At 49.9% G+C, this 22,684-nt stretch overlaps 1 protein-coding gene across 6 annotated transcripts in view; it reads right to left on the reverse strand.

Annotated features, from left to right (window-relative positions):
- LOC140430920 (CUGBP Elav-like family member 1) overlaps nt 1-22,684 on the reverse strand; it is a 192,197-nt gene that overhangs the window by 51,316 nt on the left and 118,197 nt on the right. For all 6 annotated transcript variants that reach the window (XM_072518727.1, XM_072518724.1, XM_072518725.1 and 3 more), the window contains exons 7-8: nt 11,893-11,972; nt 10,003-10,164 (exon numbers count right to left, since the gene is read on the reverse strand). In XM_072518727.1, coding sequence (XP_072374828.1) covers nt 10,003-10,164; nt 11,893-11,972 — 242 coding nt within the window. The remainder of the gene's footprint in view (nt 1-10,002; nt 10,165-11,892; nt 11,973-22,684) is intronic.

Below are 22,684 nucleotides of genomic sequence, written 5' to 3' on the forward strand. Positions count from 1 at the left end.
TATGGAATGTTGCAAAGAGCAGGAATAACGCAACTGAAAGATCTGTTTGTGGATGGGAAGTTCGCGAGTCTGGGAGCGCTGACCGAGAAATATGGGTTGCCCCAAGGGAATGCATTCAGGTATATGCAACTGAGGGCTTTTGCGAGGCAACAGGTGAGGGAATTCCCGCAGCTCCCGACACGAGGTGCAGGACAGAGTGATCTCAAAGACATGGGTGGGGGATGGTAAGGTGTCAGATATATATAGGGAAATGAGGGACGAAGGGGAGACTATGGTAGATGAACTAAAAGGGAAATGGGAAGAAGAGCTGGGGGAGGAGATCGAGGAGGGGCTGTGAGCAGATGCCCTAAGCAGGGTAAACTCGTCGTCCTCGTGTGCCAGGCTAAGCCTGATTCAGTTTAAGGTATTACACAGGGCACATATGACTGGAGCACGGCTCAGTAAATTTTTTGGGGTGGAGGATAGGTGTGCGAGGTGCTCGAGAAGCCCAGCGAATCATACCCATATGTTTTGGTCATGCCCGGCACTACAGGGGTTTTGGATGGGGGTGACAAAGGTGCTTTCAAAAGTAGTAGGAGTCCGGGTCGAACCAAGCTGGGGGTTGGCTATATTTGGGGTTGCACAAGAGCCGGGAGTGCAGGAGGCGAGAGAGGCCGATGTTTTGGCCTTTGCGTCCCTAGTAGCCCGGCGCAGGATATTGCTAATGTGGAAAGAAGCCAAGCCCCCGGGGGTGGAGACCTGGATAAATGACATGGCAGGGTTTATAAAGCTAGAGCGGATTAAGTTCGTCCTAAGGGGGTCGGCTCAAGGGTTCACCAGGCGGTGGCAACCGTTCGTCGAATACCTCGCAGAAAGATAGACGGAATGGGAAAAAGAAGGCAGCAGCAGCAGCCCAGGATCGGGGGGGGGGGGGGGGGGGAGGAGGAGGAACCAGAAGGACGCTCAGGGTTGTTAATATATACTGTATAGTATGTATAGGTCGTTGCTACAGATAATTATATATTGGACTGTTAAATTACATTTTTGGAGAGTGTTACTTGTGACAAGGCAGTTGCCAATTAGGGCTAGTTTTCATTTTTGTTATTTATTATTTATTCATTTTTTGTTTCTAAAATAGGTAATTGTTATTTGTGTTGTTATAATATTGTGTAAAGGATGCACAATGTACTGTGTTGGTTGACCAAAAATTTTCAATAAAATATTTAATTTAAAAAAAAAGTGTGTCTTCTTCAATGTCAGGAGCATCTGGAATAAGGTGGGTGAACTTGCAGCATGGGTTGGTACCTGGGACTTCGATGTTGTGGCCATTTCGGAGACATGGATAGAGCAGGGACAGGAATGGTTGTTGCAGGTGCCTGGGTTTAGTTATTTCAGTAACCTCGGGGAAGGTGGTAAAGGAGGGAGAGGGGTGGCACTGTTAGTCAAGGACAGTATTACGGTGGCAGAAAGGAAGTTTGATGAGGACTCGTCTACTGAGGTAGTATGGGCTGAGGTTAGAAACAGGAAAGGAGAGGTCACCCTGTTAGGGGTTTTCTATAGGCCTCCGAAAAGTTCCAGAGAAGTAGAGGAAAGGATTGCAAAGATGATTCTGGATGGAAGCGAAAGCAACAGGGTAGTTGTTATGGGGGACGTTAACTTTCCAAATATTGACTGGAAACGCTATAGTTCGAGTACTTTAGATGGGTCCGTTTTTGTCCACTGTGTGCAGGAGGGTTTCCTGACACAGTATGTAGATAGGCCAACGAGAGGCGAGGCCATATTGAATTTGGTACTGGGTAATGAACCCGGACAGGTGTTAGATTTGGAGGTAGGTGAGTACTTTGCTGATAGTGACCACAATTCAATTACGTTTACTTTAGTGATGGAAAGGGATAGGTATATACCGCAGGGCAAGAGTTATATCTGGGGGAAAGGCAATCATGATGCGATGAGGCAAGACATAGGATGCATCAGATGGAGAGGAAAACTGCAGGGGATGGTCACAATGGAAATGTGGAGCTTGTTCAAGGAACAGCTACTGCGTATTCTTGATAAGTATGTACCTGTCAGGCAGGGAGGAAGTGGTCGAGCAAGGGAACCGTGGTTTACTAAAGCAGTCGAAACACTTGTCAAGAGAAAGAAGGAGGCTTATGTAAAGATGAGACATGAAGGTCCAGTTAGGGCACTTGAGAGTTACAAGTTAGCTAGGAAGGACCTAAAGAGAGAGCTAAGAAGAGCCAGGACGGGACATGAGAAGTCTTTAGCAGGTAGGATCAAGGATAACCCTAAAGCTTTCGATAGATATGTCAGGATTAAACGAACGACGACGGTAAGAGTAGGGCTAGTCAAGGACAGTAGTGGGAAGTTGTGCTTGGAGTCCGAGGAGATAGTAGAGGTGCTAAAGGAATATTTTTCGTCAGTATTCACACAGGAAAAAAAACAATGTTGTCGAGGGGAATACTGAGATTCAGGCTACTAGGCTAGAAGGGCTTGAGGTTCATAAGGAAGAGGTGTTAGCAATTCTGGAAAGTGTGAAAATAGATAAGTCCCCTGGGCCGGATGGGATTTATACTAGGATTCTCTGGGAAGCTAGGGAGGAGATTGCTGAGCCTCTGGCTTTGATCTTTAAGTCATCTTTGTCTACAGCAATAGTGCCGGAAGACTGGAGGATAGCAAATATTGTCCCCTTGTTCAAGAAGGGGAGTAGAGACAACCCCGGTAACTATAGACCAGTGAGCCTTACTTCTGTTGTGGGCAAAATCTTGCAAGGGTTTAGAAGGGAGGATGTATACTCATCTGGAAAGGAATAATTTGATTAGAGATAGTCAACACGGTTTTGTGAAGGGTAGGTCGTGCCTCACAAACCTTATTGAGTTCTTTGAGAAGGTGACCAAACAGGTGGATGAGGGTAAAGCAGTTGATGTGGATTTCAGTAAAGCGTTTGATAAGGTTCCCCACGGTAGGCTACTGCAGGAAATACGGAGGCATGGGATACAGGGTGATTTAGCAGTTTGGATCAGAAATTGGCTAGCTGGAAGAAGACAAAGGGTGGTGGTTGATGGGAAATGTTCAGACTGGAGTCCAGTTATTAGTGGTGTATCACAAGGATCTGTTTTGGGGCCACTGCTGTTTGTCATTTTTATAAATGACCTGGAGGAGGGCGTAGAAGGATGGGTGAGTAAATTTGCAGATGACACGAAAGTCGGTGGAGTTGTGGACAGTGCAGAAGGATGTTACAAGTTACAGAGGGAAATAGATAAGCTACAGTGCTGGGCTGAGAGGTGGCAAATGGAGTTTAATGCAGAAAAGTGTGAGGTGATTCATTTTGGAAGGAATAACAGGAAGACAGAGTACTGGGCTACTGGTATGATTCTTGGCAGTGTGGATGAGCAGAGAGATCGGTGTCCATGTACATAGATCCCTGAAAGTTGCCACCCAGGTTGAGAGGGTTGTTAAGAAGGCGTACGGTGTGTTAGCTTTTATTGGTAGAGGGATTGAGTTTCAGAGCCATGAGGTCATGTTGCAGCTGTACAAAACTCTGGTGCGGCCGCATTTGGAGTATTGCGTGCAATTCTGGTCGCCGCATTATAGGAAGGATGTGGAAGCATTGGAAAGGGTGCAGAGGAGATTTACCAGAATGTTACCTGGTATGGAGGGAAGATCTTATGAGGAAAGGCTGAGGGACTTGAGGCTGTTTTCGTTAGAGAGAAGACGGTTAAGAGGTGACTTAATTGAGGCATACAAGATGATCAGAGGATTGGATAGGGTGGACAGTGAGAGCCTTTTTCCTCGGATGGTGATGTCTAGCACAAGGGGACATAGCTTTAAATTGAGGGGTGATAGATATAGGACAGACGTCAGAGGTAGGTTCTTTATTCAGAGAGTAGTAAGGGCGTGGAATGCCCTGCCTACAACAGTAGTAGACTTGCCAACACAAAGGGCATTCAAATGGTCATTGGATAGACATATGGACGATAAGGGAATAGTGTAGATGGGCTTCAGAGTGGTTTCACAGGTCGGCACAACATCGAGGGCCTAAGGGCCTGTACTGCGCTGTAATGCTCTATGTTCTATCTTCTATCTTAATAAATTCAACAGATGGGGCCATCACTGGCAAGATCAGCATTTGTTGCCCTTAACTGAGTGATTTCCCAGGAGGCCATCTCAGAGGGCATTTTAGAGTCAATTGGATTGCTGCGAGTCGGGATTCACACGTAGGCCAGAAAAGCATGGTACAGTGTGATCATCAAGTCAGGGCAAGGGCGCCGAAGGAAATCGGGACAGCGGACATTTGGAGGTGGTGGCTGTTTGGGGGGGGGGGGAGACCCAGACGACGCGATGTAGGGGGACAGTTGCCACCCGAATGGGTGAGATTGGGAACGAGCAGGCACGCAGGAGGTGCAAGGAGGTGAGCTGGCTGGTGAAACTTGAGAGACCATCGGCAGAGACCTGCCGCTAGGGAAAGGTGGGAGCCGGGGTGGGGCGGGGGAGGGAGTCTGCCCTCAGAACGCAACAAGAGTGGTGGAGACACAGGGTAAAAGAGTGCGTGGGGAGAGGAGAGATCCGTGGCCGAGTTCCAGGGAGCAGTCTTAGAGGGTGGGGTACCAGAGCGGTGAGTACCTAGAGTGAAAAAAAAAACCGGAAAGTGACGTCACAGGAAACCTGTGACCGGATTGGCTGGTAAGGAGTCTTCACTCAATTTGAAAATAATATTTTAAATCAATTCATTAAGTAGTGCTAGAAATGTCAGCGTGTCACCAGTGAGATGTGGGAGGTTGATTAAGCTTCCAGTGTTCCAGACAACTACATCTGCAGGAAGTTGCAGCTCTTCACAGACCGCATAGATTGGTTGGATACACTTAGGTGCTTGCAGGGGTGGAAAATGCCATAGTCAGGAATTTTAGACATGTGGTCACACTCAAGGTACAGGCAGATAGATGGATGGCCGCATGGAGGAGCAGACAGTGGGTGCAGGAATCCCCTGTGGCTGTCTCCCTCGCTAACAAGTATACCATTTTGGATACTGTTCGGGGGGGTGGTCTGTCAGGGGACAACAACAGCAGCAGCCAGAGCAGTGGAACCACAGCTTGCTCTGTTGTTCAGCAGGGAGGGACAAAGAATAGAAGAGCGATAGTTATAAGATATTCTATAGTAAGGGGGCACACTCAGGCACTTCTGTAGACATGGAAGAGACTCCAGGATGTTATGTTGTCTCCCTGGTGCCAGGGTCCAGGCTTTTCCCCAGGGTAGAGGGGTCAATTACTAGGGGGCATAGGTTTAAGGTGAGAGGGGCAAGGTTTAGAGTAGATGTACAAGGCAAGTTTTTTACGCAGAGGGTAGTGGGTGCCTGGAACCCGCTGCCGGAGGAGGTGGTGGAAGCAGGGACGATAGTGACATTTAAGGGGCATCTTGACAAATATATGAATAGGATGGGAATAGAGGGATACGGACCCAGGAAGTGTAGAAGATTGTAGTTTAGTCGGGCAGCATGGTCGGCACGGGCTTGGAGGGCCGAAGGGCCTGTTCCTGTGCTGTACATTTCTTTGTTCTTTGTGGTTTGTCTCTGAACGAGGCATTCTTTAGAAGGGAAGGATGAACAGCCAGTGGTCATGGTACACATTGGTACTAAAGACATAGGCAGGAAGGGTGCCATAGTCCTGCAAGGGGACTTCAAGGAGTTGGTTAGTAAATTAAAAAATCAGACCTCGAGGGTTGTAATCTCAGGATTACTCCCTGGGCCAAGTGCCAGTGAGGCTATAAATAGGAAGATAGTGCAGCTATACACATGGCTAAACAGCTGGTGTAGGAGGGAGGGTTTCAGATGTCGGGATCATTTTGGAGCTCTTCCGGGGCAGGTGGGATCTGTACAAGAAGGGCGGGTTGCATCTAAATTGGAGGGGCATAAGTATCCTGGCCGCAAAGTTTGTTAGTGTCATAGGGGAGGGTTTAAACTACTGTGGCAGGGGTGGGAACTGGAGCAGTGGGTCAAGAGGAGAAATAACTGAGGGGGACCAAGTGAATAAGGCCAGTAAGACTGAGAAGAAGAGCAGGCAAGGAGATGTTACTGAACACAGCGGGACTGGTGGTCTTTGTTTCATTTGTTTCAATGCGAGAAATAAAGAGCTTGGAGTACTTGGAACTATGTTGCTGCTATTACAGAGACTTGGTTGAGGGAAGGACAGGATTGGGAGTTAAACATTCTAGGATTTAGATGCTTCAGATGGGATAGAGGGGGGTGTAAAAGAGTGGGGGATGACTGGTTAAAAAGAATATCACAGCTGTACTGCAGGACACCCAGAGGGCTCATGGAGCTAGGCAATATGGGCAGAGCTCAGGAATAGGAAGGGTGCAGTCGCAATGTTAGGGGTTTACTACAGTATGGGCAGCACAGTGGTTAGCACTGTCGCTTCACAGCGCCAGGGTCCCAGGTTTGATTACCAGCTTGGGTCACTGTCTGTACGGAGTCTGCACGTTCTCCCCGTGTCTGCGTGGGTTTCCTCCAGGTGCGTTTCCTCCCACAAGTCCCGAAAGACGTGCTGTCAGGTAAATTGGACATTCTGAATTCTCCGTGTACCCGAACAGGCGTCGGAGTGTGGCGACTAGGGGCTTTTCACAGTATCGTCACATTGCAGTGTTAATGTAAACCTACTTGTGACAATAAAGATTACTATTATAAAACAGCCATAAGACCGAGGAGCAGAATTAGGCCACTCGGTCCATCGAGTTTACTCCGCCATTCAACCCGATTTCGCACCCCCATAACCCCTGATCCTCTTATTAATCAATAACCTATCTATCTCTTTCTTAAAGACACGCAAGTGATTTGACCTCCATGGCCTTCCGCGGCAAAGAGTTCCACCTTCCGGCTGAAGAAATTCCTCTTATCTCTGTTTTAAAGGATCGTCCTTTTAGTCTGAGATTGTGTCCTCTGGGTCTAATTTTTCCTACAAGAGAAAACATCCTCTCACATCTACTCTATCCAGGCCACTAAGTATCCTGTAAGTTTCAATAAGATCCCCCCCCCCATCCTTCTAAACTCCAACGAGTACAGACCCAGAGTCCTCAACCGTTTCTCATACGACAAACTGTTCATTCCAGGAATCATTCTTGTGAACCTCTTCTGGTTCTTTTCCAAGACCAGCACATCCTTCCTTAGATACGGGGCCCAAAGCTGCTCACAATATTCCAAATGGGGTCTGACCAGAGCCTTATACAGCCACAGAAGTACATCCCTGCTCTTATATTCCAGCCCTCTCGGCATGAATGCTAACATTGTATTTGCCTTTCTAACTGCCGACTGAACCTGCATGTTAACCTTAAGAGAATCTTGAACAAGGACTCCCAAGTCCCTTTGTGCTTTGGATTACCGAAAATAGCCAACGGGAGATAGAGGAGCTCATATGTGGACAGATTTTGTAAACAATATGGTTATTGTGGTGGGTGATTTTAACTTTCCCTGTATCGACTGGAACCCACTTAGTGCTAGGGCCTTGGATGGGCAGAGTTTGCAAGGAGCATCCAGGAGGGCTTCTTGAAACAATGTGTAGATAGTCCAACGAGGGAAGGGACTGTACTGGACCTGGTATTGAGGAATGAGCCCGGCCAGGTGGTCGAAGTTTCAATAGGGGAGCATTTCAGGAACAGTGACCATAATTCAGTAAGTTGCGGATAAAGATAAGAGTGGTCCTCGGGTGAAGGTGCTAAATTGGATTAAGGCTAATTATAACAACTTTAGGCAGGAACTGAAGAATTTAGATTGGGGTAAATCAACGTCTGACATGTAGGATTCTTTCAAACATCAGTTGATAAGAATTCAGGGTCGGCATGTTCCTGTGAGGATGAAGGATAAGTATTGCAAGTTTTGGGAACTTTGGATAACGAGGGATATTGTGAGCCTAGTCAAAAACAAAAAGGAAACATTTGCAAGGGCTAGAAGCAAGGAATGATGAAAACTTTACGGGATATAAAGAAAGTAGGAAGGAACTTCAGCAAGGAGTCAGGAGGGCTAAAGCAGGTCATAAAAGGATTAAGGAGAATCCCAAGGCTTTTTATACTTGTATAAAGAGCAAGAGGGCAGGCAGGGAGAGGGTTTGCCCACTCAACGACAGAGGAGAGAATCTATGTGTGGAGCCAGAGGAAATGAGAGAGTATTAAATGAGTACTTTGCATCAGTAGTCATCAAAGAGAAGGACTTGGTGGATGATGAGTCTAGGGAAGGGGGTGTAGATAGTCTGGGTCATGTCGATATCAAAAAAGGTGGTGGTATTGGGCGCCTTGAAAAACATCCTGGATGTACCCCAGAATACTGAGGGAAGCAAGGGAGGAAAATTCTGCGGACAAGACAGTATTTTTTGTATCCTCATTGGCTACAGGTGAGCTCCCAGAGGACTGGAGATTAGCCAAAGGTGTTCCTTTGTTTAAGAAGGGTAGCAAGGATAATCCAGGAAATTACAGCCCGGTGAGCCTTAGTCAGTGGTAGGGAAATTATGGGAGAAGATTCTTCAGGACAGGATTTACTCCCATTTGGAAACAAATGGACTCATTAGCGAGAGGCAGCATGGTTTTGTGAAGGTGAGGTCGTGCCTCACTAACCTGATCGGGTGTTTTGAGGAAGTTACGAAGATGATTGATGAAGGTAGGGCAGTGGATGTTGTCTACATGGACTTCAGTAAGGCCTTTGACAAGGTCCCTCATGGTAGACTGGTACAGAAGGTGAAGTCACACTGGATCAGAGGTAGCTTCCAAGATGGATACAGAATTGACTCAGTTAAAGAAGGCAGAGAGTAGCATTGGAAGGGTGCTTTTCCTAATTGAGGGCTGTGACTAATGGTGTGCCGCAGGGATCAGTGCTGGGACTTTGCTGCTTGTAGTGTATATAAATTATTTGAACTGTAACTGGTCTGATTAGTAAGTTCACCGACGACACAAAGGTTGGTGAATTGCAGATAGTGGTGAGGGTTGTCAGAGGATACAGAAGGATGTAGATCGGTTGGAGACTTGGGTGAAGAAATGGCAGGTGGCATTTAATCCGGACAAACGCGAGGTAATGCATTTTGGAATGTCGAATACAGGTGGGCAGTATACACTAAATGGCAGCAACCTTCAGAGTATTGTCAGGCAGAGGAATCTGGGTGTACAAGTCCACAGGTCACTGGCTACGCAGGTGGATGAGGTAGTCAAGAAGGCATACAGCATGTTTGGCTTCATCGGTTGGGTCTAAAAATTGACAAGTCATGCTGCAGTTGTACAGAACATTAGTTAGACCACACAACCAGAAGGATGTGGCGAGAGTACAGAAGATGTTTACCAGGTTGGTGCCTGGTCTGAAGGGTATTAGCTATGAGGAGACAGGCAGCACGGTGGCACAGTGGTTAGCACTGCTGCCTACATCACTGAGGACCCGGGTTTGATCCCGACCGGGTCACTGTTCGGGTGGAGTTTACATATTCTCCCCATGTCTGCGTGGATTTTACGCCTCACAAAATTATATGGGGCTTGGACAGAGTGGACAGTCAGAAGTTTTTTCCCAGGGTGGAAAAAGCAATTCCTTGGGAACATAGGTTCATGGTACGAGGGACACAATTGTTGCACAGAGGGTAGTGGGTGCCTGAAACTTGCTGCCGGAGAGGTGGTGGAAGCAGGTATGATAGTGATGTTTAAGGGGCATCTTAACAAATACATGAATAGGATGGGAATAGAGGGATACGGACCCCGAAAGTGATGTTTTATACAGGCATCATGATCCGTGCAGGCTTGGAGGGCCTGTTCCTGTTCTTAGCTGGGAGGGAGTGGGGAGAGACGACGACATCTGTGGGGCTAGTGGGGTAAGTGTATTCGGGGAAGGCGGATGCAGGCAGGGCAGACAGCAAAATGGTGTGCATACAGGAACACACATGGAGAAGACACTGGAACATTCTCATCTCAACAGCAGCTCAGAAGTAGTATTATTGTCCCACAATTCTCCTCCCGAATACGAAAATGATAAATGGCCCATTCGCACTCTGTGACCGCCCCAATACTCACAGCTAGATATTGGGGTCCAAGTGTGTTCAGCCCTGCCAGGTTACCCCACATGGTGGCTGCATTAAGCTGCTGCATTTGCTGTTGGAGCTGCTGAGCAATTCGTTTCTGCTCTTTATCCCTCTGTGTGTCAGCAAACTTCACAACAATCGGGGAAGAACAGCCCTGTTCAGGAGAAAGCAGTCACAATCGGTCAAAGGGTTGGGAACAGAGGCCTGAAGGGGGGGGGGGGGGGGGGGGGGGCGGGCGGGGCGGGCGAGCTCAGGAAAAGAGAGGGACAAGATAATGAATGGCTTAGATAGGGTGAATGTAGGGAAGTTCTTTCCATTAACAGGGGAGACTAGGACCCGGGGGCACAGCCTTAGAATAAAAGGGAGTCACTTTAGAACAGAGATGAGGAGAAATTTCTTCAGCCAGAGAGTGGTGGGTCTGTGGAATTCATTGCCACAGAGGGCGGTGGAGGCCGGGACGTTGAGTGTCTTTAAGACAGAAGTTGATAAATTCTTGATTTCTCGAGGAATTAAGGGCTATGGAGAGAGAGCGGGTAAATGGAGTTGAAATCAGCCATGATTGAATGGTGGAGTGGACTCGATGGGCCGAATGGCCTTACTTCCGCTCCTATGTCTTATGGTCTTATAGGACGGGACAGAAGAGGGAACGGGGACAGAAGAGGGTGGAGGCGAGCGGGTGCAGGCATGGGCGAGGGGGTGCGAGCGAGGGCTGAGGGGGAGTGGGCGGGCGGGACGAGGGGGAGCGGGCGAGGGCTGAGGGGGAGCGGGCGGGGGATGAGGGGGAGCAGGCGGGGGTCGAGGGGGAGCGGGCGGGGTGGGGCGGGGGACGAGGGCCGGGGTGCGGGCAAGAGATAGGGGGCGGGGTCAGAGAGAGAGCGTGTGAGGAGGAGGGGTCAGAGAAAGAGTTGGGGGGGGGGGGGGGGCGCTGGGGAAAAGCTGGTGGCAGGATCGGGGAGCTGGTGGGGGGGGGGGAGCAGTATTCAGGCAGTGTGCACTTGGTGAGGAGCCTGCACAGTGCGTTGTTGTGGGGGGGGGGGGGGGGGGGGAGACAGTTCGCGTGACGGGTGAGAGGCACAAGTTGCGGGCAGTTGCGGGCCAGGGAAGTTGTCAGATGGAGTGAGGGAAACTGGAGTGCACAGAACCTGACAGGGGCAGCTCAAAACATAGTAAACATTGAAGCAGACGGTTTACTCATTTCAGTAGAAGTGGTTTCATGCGCAGGTACAATCAAACCCAAAAGTGAGTATTTACGGATTATGATGACAACCATGAGGTGAGTAAATTTGCTCTAATGATAATGAGGGTTGAGGACCAAAGAGCCTGGGGATAAATGTACATAACCTTTTCTGGGGATAAGACAAGCCAAGAACACAATTAACAAAATTTATGTGATCTTTGGCTTTATTAATAGTTGCAAAGAATACAAAAGTATTCCACCTTTCCACAACTTGAGATAAACCTTAGCTGGAGTTCTGTGCTCTATTTTGCTCTATTTTGAACAAAGCCTTGGAGAAGGTTCAGAAGAAGTTTACTTCAATGGCCCCAAGGATACAGAACTTCAATCATGTGGAGAAGCTGGAATTGCTCTCCTCCGAGCTGAGAAGATTCTAGAGGTGTTCCAAATTGTTTTCAATCGAAGAAATGAGGAAGGTGAGGTGATTTCCTTTCACAGAAGTGAGTAGCCGTGATGCAGAATGCACTGCCTGAAAGGTTGGAGGGAACACATTTCAAAAAGATATTGGTTAAATACTTGACAGGGCAAACACGGCAGAGCCACGAGGAGCAGGCAGTGTTATGGGCTAACACATTGAAACAGCTGGCACAGACATGATGGCCTGAATGGTCGTATGAGCTGTGTGACTCTGGTATTCTCAGAACTCACCTCCATTGTCTGTGACTGGTGCATGGTCTTGATTGCATTCTGTGCCATTGAACGTGTTGCAAACGTTATAAATGCGCAACCTGTGGAAGAGACGATAGGGCAGTATGGTAGAGGATTCAACAAGACACACAAACATCTACCCTGTCAAGCCCCCTGAAAATCCTATATGTATCAATAAGGTTGCCTCTCGTTCCCCTAAACTCCCATGAGTCCAAGCAACTAAAACTCTCCTGCTAAGAAAACCCCTCCTTTTTCCGGGATCAAATGAGTGAATTTTCTATGGACTGCCTCCAATATCAGTATATCGTTCCTTAGACAATGGGACCAGATCTGTTCACAGTATTCTAGGTGTGGTCCAACTAGTACCCTGTATAGTTTTAGCAAGACTTCCCTATTTTTCTACTCCATTCGCTTTGAAATAAAAGGCCAAAGTTCCATTTGCCTTCCCAATTCCCTGCTGAGCTTGCATGCTCTCTTTGTGATTTATGCAAGAGGACCCCAAAATCCCTCTGTGCTACAGATCTCTGCAGTCTTTCTCTATTTAAATAATATTCAGTTCCTTTATTCTTTCTGTCAAAGTAAACAACTTCACATCTTCCTGCATTATATTGGACGGGTCCTTCCTGTTTACTCCCTTATTTCCCCTTTCTTTTATTTTTGCAGTTACATTTTTGATCAATAGATGATTAATGGACATGTGACTTTAATTCTTTTTAAAATAAATTTAGAGTATTCAATTTTTTTTTTCCCAATTAAGGGGCAAATTATAATGGCCAATTTACCTAACCTGCACATCTTAGGGTTGTGGGGGTGAAACCCACGCAGAGACGGGGCGAATGTGCAAATGCCACAGTGACCCGGGGCCGGGATTGAACCCAGTTCCTCAGCGCTGTAGGCAGCAGTACTAACCACTGCGCTACCCTACCGCCCGTGTGACTTTTCGTCAGGCAAACTGCATCTTTAATTTCAAGCAGGAAGATTCCAAAAGGCTGTGCTGGTTTAAACAGAAGCTGCAGACTTGCCGGCACCAAACAAAGGAATGAGTTGGGACACAGTTTGATTTGATTGGCTGGTGGCCAATGAATTGGCCCAAAAGGCTGCACTCTCCCTGGAAAACGTGGTGATTGGTTCTGATCCCACTAATATACTTTTCAGAGTCCAAGGTTTGAGTATGGTTCCAGGTTTTGATTCTGGCAGCACAGTGAAGGGATCCAGCTAACTCTCTCCAGAAAAATCTATAATTAGGGGGACAGATAGCATCCTTTGTAAGCAGGGCCGAGAGTCCCACATGGTATGTTGCCTGCCCGGTGGAAGGGTGAGGGACATCTCTAACCGGCAAGGATATTGGAGTAGGAGAGGGAGGATTTAATTGTTGTGGTCCATGTTGGGACGAACAACAGAGGCAAGACTAGGAAAAAGGACCTGTTTGGGGATCATCAGGAACTGGGAACAAAATTAAGAACAGCTCCTCAAGGGTTATAATCTGAGTAAGCTACATGCAAATTGATTTAGGAATGAGAAAATTAGGGAAGTAAACACGTGGCTAAAGGAGTGGCGCGGCAAAGAGGGGTTCCGTTTAATGGGGCACTGGCATCAATATTGGGACTAGAGGGATCTGTACCGTTTGGATGGTCTCCACCTGAGCCGATCCAGGATCAGTGTTGGAGCGAAAAGGATCAGTGTTGGAGTGAAAATGGTTGATGGGAACCAGAGCAGCAGGTCAACATGTGAGGAGAAGGTAAGAGGTTAATGGAATGAACAGGCAGGGCCAGTCTCATGACTACGGAAATTAAAATGTTAAGGTGACTGTGGGAGTGAAAGTTGGGGATGAGGCAGATTAATGAAGGTCAGAATGTGTGAAAAACGTTGTGCACAAGACAATCCTGCAAGGGAAAGACAAATCAGTCGGACATATTTAAAAACCTTGTGCTGAAATGCATGCAGTATTCGTAATAAGGTCAATGAGCCTACGGCACAAATAGAGACAAATGGGTATGATTTGGTGGTGGTCACTGAAACATGATTACAGGAGGACCAGGACTGGGTGGTTTTTTTTAAAAATTATTTTTTATTCAGGTTTTTAAATCGAAACAAAATTTTTACATAACCATTAACAACATTTAACAAAACAAGGTGAACGTTAACATTATTAAAAAAAAGAGAATATGCAGTAAGTAAACATTTCCCCACCCTCCCCCGGACATTTTAAGGCTCTCCTAGAAAGTCGAGGAATGGCTGCCACCTCCGAGAGAACCCCATCATGGACCATCTCAAGGCAAACTTTATTTTCTCGAGACTGAGAAACCCAGCCATGTCACTAACCCAGGTCTCCACACTCGGGGGTTTTGACTCTCTCCACATTAAAAAGATCCGTCTCCGGGCTACCAGGGAGGCAAAAGCCAAAACCTCAGCCTCTTTCGCTTCCTGAACGCCCGGATCGTCTGACACACCAAGATCGCTATCTCTGGACTCGGCACCTTGGACATTGCCTTAGCGAATCCCTGCCAGAGTCCTTTGAGAGCCGGACATGCCCAGAACATATGGACATGGTTCGCTGGGCTTCCCGCACACCTCGCACATCTATCCTCAACCCCAAAGAACTTGCTCATTCTTGCTGTCGTCATGTGTGCCCGATGGACCACCTTAAACTGAATTAAGCTAAGCCTGGCACATGATGAGGAGGAATTAACCCTGTTTAGGGCATCAGCTCACAGACCCCCATCCAGCTCCCCGCCTAGCTCCTCCTCCCACTTGCCCTTAGGTTCCACCTCTGGGGCTTCCTCCACCTCCTGTAGTTCTTGGTAGATGTCCGACATCTTCCCCTCCCCTACCCAGGTGCCAGAGACCACCCTATCCTGTATCCTACATGGGGGTAGCAACGGAAATGCCACCACCTATTCTTTTAGGAAGGCGCGTACCTGAAGGTATCTGAGGGCATTTCCAGGGGGCAGATTAAATTTCTCCTCCAGCACCTTCAAGCTGGGAAAAGTCCCGTCTTTGAACAGGTCCCCCATCCTTTTAATACCTGACCTATGCCCAGGACTGGGAGTTAATTGTCCAAGGGTACTCAGTATTCTGAAAGAATAGAACAGGTGGTGGAGTTGCTTTATTGGTTAAAAATGACATTGAGGCTGCATTAGGAAATGATATTGGCACGAAGGGCCAAGATGTTGAATGGAATTGACCGCGCATTTGCCCAGGGTGTCGTAACAATAATCCAAATGCCAAATTTCACTTAACTTGTCTCTGTAGATTGTGATATTCTCAACACTTGCCTTTGTCTATTTTTCTGTCATCCGCAAACTGGCAATAGTACATTCACTTCCCTTGTTCAAATCATTAATATATATTGTAAATAATTGTGGCTCCAGCACGGAACACAGAGGCACACTTACACTCGTGCGCGCACACAGTCAGGCACGCGCACGCACACCCCCTCAGGCAGGCAGGCACGCGCGCGCGCACACCCTCAGGCAGGCAGGCAAGCACGAGCGCACACACCCCCTCAGGCAGGCAGGCGCGCGCACACACACCCTCATAGAACATTACAGCGCAGAACAGGCCCTTCAGCCCTCGATGTTGCGCCGACCTGTGAAACCACTCAAGCCCATCTACACTATTCCCTTATCGTCCATATGTCTATCCAATGACCATTTGAATGCCCTTCGTGTTGGCGAGTCCACTACTGCTGCAGGCAGGGCATTCCACGCCCTTACTACTCTCTGAATAAAGAACCTACCTCTGACATCTGTCTTATATCTATCTCCCCTCAATTTAAAGCTATGTCCCCTCGTGCTAGATATCACCATCCGAGGAAAAAGGCTCTCACTGTCCACCCTATCCAATCCTCTGATCATCTTGTATGCCTCAATTAAGTCACCTCTTAACCTTCTTCTCTCTAACGAAAACAGCCTCAAGTCCCTCAGCCCTTCCTCATAATATCTTCCCTCCATACCAGGCAACATTCTGGTAAATCTCCTCTGCACTCTTTCCAATGCTTCCACATCCTTCCTATAATGCGGCGACCAGAATTGCACGCAATACTCCAAATGCGGCCGCACCAGAGTTTTGGACAGCTGCAACATGACCTCATGGCTCTGAAACTCAATCCCTCTACCAATAAAAGCTAACACACCGTACGCCTTCTTAACAACCCTCTCAACCTGGGTGGCAACTTTCAGGGATCTATGTACATGGACACCGATCTCTCTGCTCATCCACACTGCCAAGAATCATAGCAGTAGCCCAGTACTCTGTCTTCCTGTTATTCCTTCCAAAATGAATCACCTCACACTTTTCTGCATTAAACTCCATTTGCCACCTCTCAGCCCAGCACTGTAGCTTATCTATTTCCCTCTGTAACTTGTAACATCCTTCTGCACTGCCCACAACTCCACCGACTTTCGTGTCATCTGCAAATTTACTCACCCATCCTTCTACGCCCTCCTCCAGGTCATTTATAAAAATGACAAACAGCAGTGGCCCCAAAACAGATCCTTGTGGTACACCACTAGTAACTGGACTCCAGTCTGAACATTTCCCATCAACCACCACCCTTTGTCTTCTTCCAGCTAGCCAATTTCTGATCCAAACTGCTAAATCACCCTGAATCCCATGCCTCTGTATTTTCTGCAGGAGCCTACAGTGGGGAACCTTATCAAACGCTTTACTGAAATCCACATATACCACATCAACTGCTTTACCCTCATCCACCTGTTTGGTCACCTTCTCAAAGAACTCAATAAGGTTTGTGAGGCACGACCTACCCTTCACAAAACCGTGTTGACTATCTCTAATCAAATTATTATTTTCCAGATGAGTATACATCCTATCCCTTATAAACCTTTCCAAGATTTTGCCCACAACAGACGTAAGGCTCACTGGTCTATAGTTACCGGGGTTGTCTCTACTCCCCTTCTTGAACAAGGGGACAACATTTGCTATCCTCCAGTCTTCTGGCACTATTCCTGTAGACAAAGATGACTTAAAGATCAAAGTCAAAGGCTCAGCAATTTCCTGCCTAGCTTCCCAGAGAATCCTAAATCTCCCAGGCAGGCGCACCCCCCCCCCCCTCAGGCACGCACACGCGCAGCCGCAGACAAGCACACGCACGCATCCTCGGACTGGGACGGGCGCACCATCGGACACGCGCGCCCGCGCACCCACCCTCAGACACGCGCGCACACCCACCCTCAGACACACGCGCGCGTGCACACCCACCCTCAGACACACGCGCGCGCGCACACCCACCCTCAGACACGCGCGCGCACCCACCCTCAGACACGCGAGCCCGCGCACCCACCCTCAGACACGCGCGCACACCCACCCTCAGACACACGCGCGCGCGCACACCCACCCTCAGACACACGCGCGCGCGCACACCCACCCTCAGACACACGCGCGCGCACACACCCACCCTCAGACACACGCGCGCGCACACCCTCAGACACGCGCGCGCGCACGCACACCCTCAGACACGCGCGCACGCACACACACCCTCAGACACGCGCGCACGCACACACACCCTCAGACACGCGCGCACGCACACACACCCTCAGACACGCGCGCACACCCACCCTCAGACACACGCGCGCCGCGCGCGCACCCTCAGGCACACGCGCGCGCGCGCACCCTCAGACACGCGCGCGCGCACACCCTCAGACACGCGCGCACACACCCTCAGACACGCGCGCGCGCACACCCTCAGACACGCGCGCGCGCACACACACCCTCAGACACGCGCGTGCACACACCCTCAGACACGCGCGCGCGCACACCCTCAGACACGCACGCGCGCACACCCTCAGACACGCGCGCGCACACACCCCCTCAGACACGCGCGCGCACACACCCTCAGACATGCGCACGCGCGCACACACCCTCAGACATGCGCGCGCACACACCCTCAGACACGCGCGCGCACACCCTCAGACACGCGCGCGCACACCCTCAGACACGCGCGCACACACCCTCAGACACGCGCGCACACACCCTCAGACACGCGCGCGCACCCAACCTCAGACACGCGCGTGCACACACCCTCAGACACGCGCACAGACACGTGCGCGCACACCCTCAGACACGCGCGCGCACACCCTCAGACACGCGCGCGCACACCCTCAGACACGCGCGCACACACACCCTCAGACACGCGCGCACACACCCTCAGACACGCGCGCACACACCCTCAGACACGCGCACAGACACGTGCGCGCACACCCTCCGACACGCGCGTGCACACACCCTCAGACACGCGCGCGCACACACCCTCAGACACGCGCGCGCACACACCCTCAGACACGCGCGCGCACACACCCTCAGACACGCGCGCGCACACCATCAGACACGCGCGCGCGCACACCCTCACACGCACACCCTCACACGCGCGCGCGCGCACACCCTCACACGCGCGCACACCCTCACACGCGCGCGCGCACACCCTCACACGCGCGCGCGCGCGCGCACACCCTCACACGCGCACACCCTCACACGCGCGCGCGCACACCCTCACACGCGCGCGCGCACACCCTCACACGCGCACACCCTCACACGCGCGCGCGCACACCCTCACACACGCGCGTGCACACCCTCACACACGCGCGCGCGCGCGCGCGCACACACCCTCACACGCGCGCGCGCACACACCCTCACACACGCGCGCGCGCACACACCCTCAGACAGGCGCGCGCACACACTCAGACACGCGCGCACACACTCAGACACGCGCGCGCACACACTCAGACACGCGCGCACACACTCAGACACGCGCGCGCACACCCTCAGACACGCGCGCGCACACCCTCAGACACGCGCGCACACACCCTCAGACACGCGCGCACACACCCTCAGACACGCGCGCACACACCCTCAGACACGCGCGCACACACCCTCAGACACGCGCGCACACACCCTCAGACACGCGCGCACACACCCTCAGACACGCGCGCACACACCCTCAGACACGCGCGCACACACCCTCAGACACGCGCGCACACACCCTCAGACACGCGCGCACACACCCTCAGACATGCAAACACAAACACATCCTCAGACACACACACCCTCACAGAAACGCGCACATACAAACAAACCCTCAAACACAACCTCACACACATAACCTCACACACACAAACACACCCTCACACACCTGGTATTGGGGAAAGAGCCCGGCTACTGGTTAGGGAGAAGTCACAGCTGTACTGCGGGATGTCACCTCAGAGGGCAGTGAGGCTATATGGGTAGAGATCAGGAATGAGAAGGGTGCAGTCACAATGTTGGGGGTTTACTACAGGCCTCCCAACAGCCAGCGGGAGATAGAGGAGCAGAGAGGTAGACAGATTTTGGAAAAGAGTAAAAACAACAGGGTTGTGGTGATGGGAGACTTCAACTTCCCCAATATTGACTGGGACTCACTTAGTGCCAGGGGCTTAGACGGGGCAGAGTTTGTAAGGAGCATCCGGGAGGGATTCTTAAAACAATATGTGGACAGTCCAACTAGGGAAGGGGCGGTACTGGACCTGGTATTGGGGAATGAGCCCGGCCAGGTGATAGATGTTTCAGTAGGGGAGTATTTCGGGAACAGTGACCACAATTCAGTAAGTTTTAAAGTGCTGGTGGACAAGGATAAGAGTGGTCTTAGGATGAATGTGCTAAATTGGGGGAAGGCTAATTATAACAATATTAGGCAGGAACTGAAGAACATAGATTGGGGGCGCATGTTTGAGGGCAAATCAACATCTGACATGTGGGAGGCTTTCAGGTGTCAGTTGAAAGGAATTCAGGACCGGCATGTTCCTGTGAGGAAGAAGGATAAATACGGCAATATTCAGGGACCTTGGATAACGAGAGATATTGTAGGCCTCGTCAAAAAAAAAGGAGGCATTTGTCAGGGCTAAAAGGCTGGGAACAAACGAAGCCTGTGTGGAATATAAGGAAAGTAAGAAGGAACTTAAGCAAGGAGTCAGGAGGGCTAGAAGGGGTCACGAAAAGTCACTGGCAAATAGGGTTAAGGAAAATCCCAAGGCTTTTTACACGTACATAAAAAGCAAGAGGGTAGCCAGGGAAAGGGTTGGCCCACTGAAGGATAGGCAAGGGAATCTATGTGTGGAGCCAGAGGAAATGGGTGAGGTACTAAATGAATACTTTGCATCAGTATTCACCAAAGAGAAGGAATTGGTAGATGTTGAGTCTGGAGAAGGGTGTGTAGATAGCCTGGGTCACATTGAGATCCAAAAAGACGAGGTGTTGGGCGTCTTAAAAAATATTAAGGTAGATAAGTCCCCAGGGCCTGATGGGATCTACCCCAGAATACTGAAGGAGGCTGGAGAGGAAATTGCTGAGGCCTTGACAGAAATCTTTGGATCCTCACCGTCTTCAGGTGATGGCCCGGAGGACTGGAGAATAGCCAATGTTGTTCTTCTGTTTAAGAAGGGTAGCAAGGATAATCCAGGGAACTACAGGCCGGTGAGCCTTACTTCAGTGGTAGGGAAATTACTGGAGAGAATTCTTCGAGACAGGATCTACTCCCATTTGGAAGCAAATGGACGTATTAGTGAGAGGCAGCATGGTTTTGTGAAGGGGAGGTCGTGTCTCACTAACTTGATAAGAGTTTTTCGAGGAGGTTACAAAGATGATTGATGCAGGTAGGGCAGTGGATGTTGTCTATATGGACTTCAGTAAGGCCTTTGACAAGGTCCCTCATGGTAGACTAGTACAAAAGGTGAAGTCACACGGGATCAGGGGTGAGCTGGCAAGGTGGATACAGAACTGGCTAGGTCATAGAAGGCAGAGAGTAGCAATGGAAGGATGCTTTTCTAATTGGAGGGCTGTGACCAGTGGTGTTCCACAGGGATCAGTGCTGGGACCTTTGCTGTTTGTAGTATGTATAAATGATTTGGAGGAAAATGTAACTGGTCTGATTAGTAAGTTTGCAGACTAAACAAAGGTTGGTGGAATTGCGGATAGCGATGAGGACTGTCAGAGGATACAGCAGGATTTAGATTGTTTGGAGACTTGGGCGGAGAGATGGCATATGGAGTTTAATCCGGACAAATGTGAGGTAATGCATTTTGGAAGGTCTAATGCAGGTAGGGAATATACAGTGAATGGTAGAACCCTCAAGAGTTTTGAAAGTCCGAGAGATCTAGGAGTACAGGTCCACAGGTACCTGAAAGGGGCAACACAGGTGGAGAAGGTAGTCAAGAAGGCATACGGCATGCTTGCCTTCATTGGCCGGGGCATTGAGTATAACAATTGGCAAGTCATGTTGCAGCTGTATAGAACCTTAGTTAGGCCACACTTGGGAGTATGGTGTTCAATTCTGGTCGCCACACTACCAGAAGGATGTGGAGGCTTTAGAGAGGGTGCAGAAGAGATTTACCAGAATGTTGCCTGGTATGGAGGGCATTAGCTATGAGGAGCGGTTCAATAAACACGGTTTGTTCTCACTGGAACGAAGGAGGTTGAGGGGCAACCTGATAGAGGTCTATAAAATTATGAGGGGCATAGACAAGAGTGGATAGTCAGAGGCTTTTCCCCAGGGTAGAGGGGTTAATTACTAGGGGGCATAGGTTTAAGGTGAGAGCGGCAAGGTTTAGAGTAGATGTACGAGACAAGTTTTTTTACACAGAGGGTAGTGGGTGCCTGGAACTCGCTACCGGAGGAGGCGGTAGAAGCAGGGACGATAGTGACATTTAAGGGGCATCTTGACAAATACATGAATAGGATGGGAATAGAGGGATACGGACCCAGGAAGTGTAGAAGATTGTAGTTTAGTCGGGCAGCATGGTCGGCACGGGCTTGGAGGGCCGAAGGGCCTGTTCCTGTGCTGTACATTTCTTTGTTCTTTGTTTGTTCTTTGTTTGTTCACACGGTAGCATTGTGGATAGCACAATTGCTTCACAGCTCCTGGGTCCCAGGTTCGATTCCGGCTTGGGTCACTGTCTGTGCGGAGTCTGCACATCCTCCCTGTGTGTGCGTGGGTTTCCTCCAGGTGCTCCGGTTTCCTCCCACAGTCTAAAGATGGCAGGTTAGGTGGATTGGCCATGATAAATTGCCCTTAGTGTCCAAAATTGCCCTTAGTGTTGGTGGGTTAAGGGGATAGGGTGGAGGTGTTGACCTTGGGTAGGGTGCTCTTTCCAAGACCCGGTACAGACTCGATGGGCCGAATGGCCTCCTTCTGCACTGTAAATTATATGAAATCACAAACACACCCTCACACAGAAACACACCCTCCCAGGCACAAACACACTCTCAGACACGCACACAGAAACACATCTTCAAACACGCACGCATACACATACGCACCCTCAGACATGCACACAAACGCACCATCACAGCCATGCACAGAGGTACACCCTCACAAACACGCACGTGCGCGCACACACCCTCAGACTGTCGTGGGCCCGCAGAGAGACACACATGACTGGGTGCCCGCACAGACATGTGCACATGCCTGCATATATAGGCGCATGCGCCCACCGGCACAAATAGGTGATCCAATGCCCAGAGACATGTGTGCCCACCCTCAGAGATACATACTCGCGTATGCCCTCAAGAGATAAATGCACACACTAGACCCTCAAGATACTGATGTATGTGAGCCCCCTCAGACAAACGTGCGTCACCCTCAGACACACACACACTCCCATTCGACAATCTCACAAGCTCAGCTCTGTAATATCACTCACTCACCTCAACTCAGTCCCATGTCCCTGCTGCTCTGTAATATCACTTTCACTCACCTCGACTCAGTCCCACGTCCCTGCTGCTCTGTAATGTCACTCACTCACCT

This window comes from Scyliorhinus torazame, chromosome 10, assembly GCF_047496885.1.
Source record: "Scyliorhinus torazame isolate Kashiwa2021f chromosome 10, sScyTor2.1, whole genome shotgun sequence".
NCBI lineage: Eukaryota > Metazoa > Chordata > Chondrichthyes > Carcharhiniformes > Scyliorhinidae > Scyliorhinus > Scyliorhinus torazame.